This window comes from Eleutherodactylus coqui, chromosome 7, assembly GCF_035609145.1.
Source record: "Eleutherodactylus coqui strain aEleCoq1 chromosome 7, aEleCoq1.hap1, whole genome shotgun sequence".
Lineage (NCBI taxonomy): Eukaryota > Metazoa > Chordata > Amphibia > Anura > Eleutherodactylidae > Eleutherodactylus > Eleutherodactylus coqui.
The window spans coordinates 30,342,503-30,349,684 of NC_089843.1; the positions used below are offsets into that span (position 1 = coordinate 30,342,503).

At 47.0% G+C, this 7,182-nt stretch overlaps 1 protein-coding gene across 1 annotated transcript in view; it reads left to right on the top strand.

Moving 5' to 3' along the window:
- Nucleotides 1-5,314, top strand: part of LOC136573468 (vomeronasal type-2 receptor 26-like) — a 62,741-nt gene extending 57,427 nt beyond the window's left edge. The window contains exon 4 of the mRNA XM_066574759.1: nt 4,381-5,314. Within this exon, the coding sequence (XP_066430856.1) occupies nt 4,381-5,314 (934 nt within the window). The remainder of the gene's footprint in view (nt 1-4,380) is intronic.
- Nucleotides 5,315-7,182: the final 1,868 nt, after the last annotated feature.

A 7,182-nucleotide genomic window follows, 5' to 3' on the forward strand; every position in this document is an offset into this window, starting at 1 on the left:
GTGGGGCATTGCGTAAAGAGAAAAAATTGCCGATACAAATTTGGGGGGAATGTTAAAATGGAGCAAGACTTGTTCCATGTACAGCCAATTCACGCGGTCAAACGCCTTTTCGGCGTCCGTGCCTACTAAGGCGAGTGGTATGTTATGGGTTTGAGAGAATCTAGCTGCATATAGGAGCCTTAAGTAATTATCTCGTCCCTCTCTACCCCCTACAAAGCCCGTTTGTTCTGGGCTGACTAGGGAAGTAACATGTTTCTCTAGGCGTTTTGTTAAGATTTTGGCCCATAATTTCATGTCGAAATTAATCAGGGAGATGGGACGGTAGCTCCCACAGGACTCAGGGTCCTTGTTATCTTTATGCACCAGGGTAATGTGCGCTTCCTGCGCTTGTCTAGGCAGGGGGGTCCCACTCAGGAGAGAATTATAAAGCTCAGTTAGTTTGGGGATAAGGGAAGCACCAAGGGATTTGTAGTATATAAGGGGGAGGCCGTCCGGGCCCGGGCTCTTGCCGGGTGGAGACGAATTTAGAAGGTCACCCACCTCTTGTGGAGTGATCGGAGACAGAAAGGATGCAGCTTCATCCTCTTGGATTTTGGGGAGATTTAAGTCTATGAGAAAATGGTCAATTTGTTTTTTAACGATGGGAATGTTTTCAGCGGAGAGGGGGTCCCGTAGGTTATAGAGGCAAGAATAGAAAGCTTGAAATTCTTTGGCAATTTCGGGGGTGGAGGTGACACGCTGACCTGAGGGGGATTTAATGGCCTTTATGAGATTTCTTGTTTGGGCTTTTTTAATGAGGGACGACGTAAACTTACTACCTTTGTTTCCTTGCGCGTATGAAATGTGTTTGAGGTAGAGATATTTTTTTATTAAATTTAGCTTCTAGGAGAAGTTTAAGTTCTGTGCGAAGGAAACCAAGTTTTTCAGCAGATGCTTTACACTGGGAGAGTTTAGTCAGGCGCTCTAACTTGGCAATTTGAGAAAGTAGGTCGTCAATGTCCTTTTGCTGCTTCTTCTTTGCCCTGGAGCCAGCGGCAATCAGAAGTCCTCTCATAAAGGCCTTATGAGCCTCCCACACTGTCGGGACTGACAAGTCCTCTGAGGTGTTAAGTTGGAAGAATTCCTCTAGAGCTTTGCTTAACTGGGATCTGTCCTCCGCTGAATCAAGGAGAGATGGGTTAAGCCTCCACCTCCACTCATGCGGGAGGGAATTTGGAAGGTGGAGAGTCAGGTGGACTGGGGCGTGGTCCGATATGGCCATGGCGTCTATCATAGCTTTTTTTGAGTGTTGCAACAGGGAGGAGGAGACGAAAATGTAGTCTAAACGCTGGAAGGAGGAGTGGACCTGCGAGAAAAAAGTATAATGCTTGGTGGATGGGTTAAGACATCTCCAGGCATCAACTATGTTTAGCTGTGAAATGCACCTAATGAGTTTGCTCAACTTTTTCTGCGAGATTTGGGATTTCCCTGACGAGGAGTCCATATCAGGGGATAGAGTGAGGTTAAAGTCCCCTCCTAAAATGACCTGGCCACTAGCGAAGTGTTTGAGTATTTCTAATTGAGTTGTAAGCCATACTATCTGGTCTTTATTGGGGGCATAGAGATTCGCAAGGGTCACTTTATTTTCGTTAAGGCGTCCTCTCAGAAAGAGAACCCTGCCCTCCTCATCTGCGTAGCGAGCCTCACAAAAAAAATTAAGAGATTTGTGTATTAACGTTGACACACCTTTAGAAGCGGAGGAGGGGTGGGAGCTATGAAAAGCCATCGGGAACTGACCTCCAGGGAGGGATAAGCATCTGTCCCCTTTAAAATGGGTCTCCTGTAGGAACACTACCCCTGAGCCATACCTTTTCAGAAGAAGGGCCACGTGGTGTCTCTTGTTTGGGGAATTCAAGCCGTTGACGTTAAAGGTCGAGAACTGGAGAGGTCTTGTCATCTCGATCTCGTGGGCGGGCAGACGATTTCCTAACTAGGAGAGGAAAAGAGCAAGCAAATTACACAGGTGTAGGCCTAAATATCAAATCCAGGGGGGGGTCCCCTGGGCAAGCACCGGGTTAGAGGTAAGGAGTGGGGATAGAAGGGGGAAAGGGGATGGAGCAAAATAGGAGGTAGACACAAGAGGAAAGAGCGGGTAGGGGGTAGGTTGCAAACCACAACCTAAAATAGAGGGTTAAGGTCAGCGGTTCCTAAAATTAAGGAGTCCGCTGAGGTGTGGGGCGAGTTGTTTGGGCCCTACAAAGGAGGTCCAACAACTACTTTGGTATCGGCATAACCAGATAGGTGCCCAGAGAGGCCCCGACACCAGCAGGTAGAAATAGGGAGCATATAATCGCTACTAAAGGAGGAAAAACAGCGTTAGTGCAAATAATCTGCTTAAAACAGCAACAACGAACAATGTGATCAAAATAGGCGATAGCCCAAGATCTTCAATAACGAGAAGTGAATGTCAACTTGGAGACACATCACAAAAAGTCGCAATCACCCAGAGGGTCCGAACTGGATAAGTGTGAAGCCAGGTCGGCGTCCGGTGGGAGGCAAAGTGAGAGTTCTAGATGACATCACTTCTTCAGTCGTCAGGGGCAACAGGAGGGTCTTTGGCCTTCTTCTTTTTGTTTCTGGGCGACTTAAGGTTACTCGCCACCTGCCAGGATTCTGGGAGGGAAAGCTTTGGAAGCTTAGGGAACTCCGGGAGGGGTAGCCAGTTTGGCAGCTCTATTGGGTCCATCTCAAGGTGCTCCCAGCAATTACTGAGGTCGTCTGGAGTACGAATCAATAATCTGCGGCCGTTGTATGATATATTAATGCCGAAAGGGAAGAGCCACGCGTAGCGAATGTCTCTTGCTCTGAGGGCTTCCAGAAAAGGTCGCATAATTTGCCTCTTTGTAAGAGTAGCAGGGGATAGATCCTGGAAAATTTGGATTGAAGAGTCCCCGTATGTTAAATTTATGTGTTGTCTGGCAGCTTTCAGGATGGCAGACGTGTCCTGGAAGGTGAGGAGCCTGCAGATAACATCCCTGGGGGGCTCTGCAGGCCGGGGAAGGGGTCTAAGAGCGCGGTGGATGCGTTCCACAGAAATTGTCGCCGCTCTCTCTTGCCCAAGTAGCTGGCCAAATATTTCAATGGCAACTTTAGACAGGGCCTCCGCTGCCCAGGATTCAGAGATTCCCTTGAAACGGATATTGCACCTCCGGTTACGATTCTCCAGGTCCTCCTGGAGAATGAGAGTTTTATTTAAATTGTCGTGCTGTTCCTTTAAGACTTTAGCCATGGCCAAGGCATGAGATGTAGCAGAGGCAGAGGCAGACTCCAGCTCCTCAACTCTGCCACCCATCTGCCTTATGTCAGCTTTTATCTCTGTTAGCTCGTTTATGAGGGGGGACAGAGCCTTTGAGATAAGCTCCTTCATAAATCCCCGGGACACAGGGCTGGAATCCTCTTCATCAGAGGAGAACTCTCCCTCCCCCTCCTTACTGTAGGCAGATGCAGCCTCCGAGCCCGGCACTATCTTGATGGAAGGGTGGGGGGAGCGGGAGCTGCGCTCCTTCAGAAAGCGCTGCATCCCCGTCTGGCTTATGGAGGTCCTGGGTGTGCAGGCTTGTTCTCCACCTTTGTCCCTTACAGGTTTGGGCATTTTGATGCTGCTATCGGTGCTGTGGGTCCTCCATGGGCGCCTCGCTGAGGGAGCTCCGGTCTCAAGCGGCCATCTTGCTCCGGAGTTAGGCCACGCCCCCCTGGAAATAGTTTCGACAGACACAGGAGACTGTAACAATGGTTCCACCTGCCTCTGGATTGCAGACAACAAAACAATTGGAGCTGTTCATGCCTGTCAGATGATCAAATGCTCCTCACTACTGGTGGCATGTCAACACTGGCCTGAGCCTGGTTGCCTTGGGTGCGTGCTCTCAGGCATTCACTGTTCCCAACAGCTCCAAACAGTTTTGTAAGAAAGGCCCAGTTGGTGGGCAATTTGTCGATATGACCACCCATTTTCTCGTATTCCAGCAATGCACCCTCTCTCCAACTCTGTTAACTCAGTGAATTCTCTTCAAATGGTCAACAAGCTCTACACAAGTAGACAAAGGGGTCACTACACACAAGTAGCCTTTGAGAGCCTTTTTATAGGCCAAAGCTAGAACCACTTTTAGCGCCTCAAGTAGCAAAACCTTTCATCTAATCATGCCACAACTCTAATCAGCTCCATAACTGCCTGAAAAGTAACTGCATGTCCAGTTAGAGGTAGAGAACACAGAAAGATAGATAGATAGATAGATAGATAGATAGATAGATAGATAGATAGATAGATAGATAGATAGATAGATAGATAGATAGATAGATAGTAACATTTAATATGTTATGAAATATCTCTACAGATGCTGATAACTGTTTAAAATGCCAAAGTGATGAATGGCCAAATGAGAAGAGAGACCGATGCCTGCCCAAAGGCCTGGAATTCATCTCTTACCAGAATGACACAATAGCTGCTGTATTTTCCACTGTCTCGGTCTTCGGATGTCTTGTAACTGGCTTCATCTTTGGAATATTTATCTCCTACCGGGACACTCCTATTGTTAAAGCTAATAACCGGAACCTGAGTTATCTCCTCCTGGTCTCCATCATCCTCAGCTTCCTCTCCGTTTTCTTGTTTCTCGGTTATCCCAGTGATATTACTTGTAGTTTACGTGAAACTAGTTTTGGAATTTTTTTCTCAGTAGCCATCTCTTCACTTCTTGCCAAGACTGTTATGGTTTGTGTTGCTTTTAAGTCCACCAAGCCTGGAAGCCCTTGGAGAAAATGGCTAAATGTGAAGCTGCCCTATACCATAGTGCTGTTGTGCTCATCTATACAAGTTGTCATCTGTGTTATCTGGTTGTCTGTTTCTCCCCCATTCCAGGACCTGGACACTCAGTCTTATCCTGGGAAAATCATCATCCAGTGTAATGAAGGCTCAGATATCTGCTTCTACTCCATGTTGGGTTATATGGGGCTCCTGGCAGCGGTGAGCTTTGTTCTGGCTTTTATGGTAAGGACATTACCGGACAGTTTTAATGAAGCCAAGTACATTACCTTCAGCATGCTGCTGTTTTGCAGTGTCTGGATCTCCATGATCCCAGCTTATCTGAGCACCAAAGGGAAATACATGGTGGCGGTGGAGATATTTGCAGTAATGGCATCCAGCGCTGGACTTTTAGGTTGTGTGTTTTTCCCAAAATGTTTTATCATTCTGTTTAATTCTGAAATGAATAGAAAAACTAATCTGCTAGGGAAAAGGAATGACTCACACCAAAATAGTGTGTCTCCTATTAACAGTGATTAACTCTGAACTTTATACATGTAGACTAGTATTTATTAGGAAATTATTTAGTACCAGTGCCTCTGCTGGTATAATGTGCCACACAGCAGTGCTGAATTTTCAACACATACAGCTCTGCTACATACATTATTCATAAAACCAGGATCAAAAGCAGCACAGTGGCGTTCTGCACACACTGATCAACTCCTGGTCAAATGACTCTGGACTTCTCCCATACAGGTGACGGATCACATGATGGTGACTTCATCACAGGTCCTGTAAGCACGCCGCTGCTTTAGGTGCTCATTAGTATTCCATCCCCTACAAACCTACGTGGCCTCAGATGTTATGGAATACTAACAAACAACTACAGCAGGTGTGTGCTTGCAAGACCTTTGATGACATTGTTAGGTCTGGCAGACATGGGCATCATTCTCTGAATCTGTGATTGCCTTTTTTCTAGCATATTCATGGTTAAATTGGTTTTGTCTCTTCTACCCAGCTGCAGATTGTTTGTCATCTCTTCACCACTACATAAGAAGCCTCAGACCTGACAGCCTGTGCTGCAGTGTTGTTGTATGAGTCCTCTCATGTATGCACTTATCGCAGCTGCTCCTGTTGTTCCTGTGTCTGAAGTTGGTGCTCGGTCTACAGTTTGTTCAGTACTTTTTGCTTGGTCCTGAACTTGCTCACTCCTTGGTTATGCAAACAGCGTGGTGTTATCCAACTTCCTGGCTTTCTGGTGATCAGTCCTGACAGGGTTAATCAGCGCAGTGGTTCCCACACAAGGCTGCCCATGTCAGGGTGAGTTCTCTGCTGTTGACAGGCAGGGACTTTCAATGTCCTGCTTCCAGCATAGGGCTAGATACCCTGGTCCCCTTTGCATTCCAAGCCACGCCTCCAGTGGTAAGCATCCGATTTTTCAGAGTCGGCTGTCTGCCCTGCTGGTCTAATCCATCTACTGGTTGGGTGACACAGCGGATAAACATTAAATCCCTAACAGATGTCAACATCATGTGATCAGAGGCAGGGTATGTAACTCACTCACGTACGCCCAGATGGACAGACAGGTGGTCGTTAGTATTTTGACTTGCTTTATTATAAAGAAATTATAGGACTAGTGTTTCTGGTGGCACAATATAGTCCATCCATGATCTAATATAGTGAATGGTATTAGAGTTGTAGGCACATGGCTGCTGTTTTGGGATCTGCTGGTTTAGGACCTGTGATGATGTCACCGTCATTGCGTTTCTAGGGTGTTTAATAGATAATAGACAGCTCTACTACATGCACATAACATACACAGAGCTCTGCTACATGCATGCATCCCAAACACACACACAGCTCTATCTGCACGAATCAGAAACACAGAGCTCTGCTACATGTGCCCTTCACACATCATACACACAGCTCTGCTAAGTGCATGCATCACACACAGATCTGCTACATGTGTGCATCATACACACAGCTCTGCTACATACTCGTGTCACACAAACACACAGCTCTGCTACATGCGTGCATCACATGCACACAGCTCTGCTGCATGCTTGCGCCTCACACGCAGCTCTGCTACATGCGTGTTTTTCACACATACACACAGCTCTGCTACATGTGCGCATCACACACAAAGCTCTGCTACATGCGCACTTCACACATGTACACACAGCTCTGCTTCATGCGCAAGTCACACAGCACACACAGCTCTGCTATATGCACACGTCACACACACACGCAGAGCTGTTCAACATGCACGCGTCACACACAGCACTACTACATGCATTGTTCATCCCATACAACAGGGATCAGAAGGAGTACAGCAATAGAGATTAAGGACCTATGATGACGTCACCATCATGCTCTGCCCCTGATCACATGACGGTGGTGTTATCAAA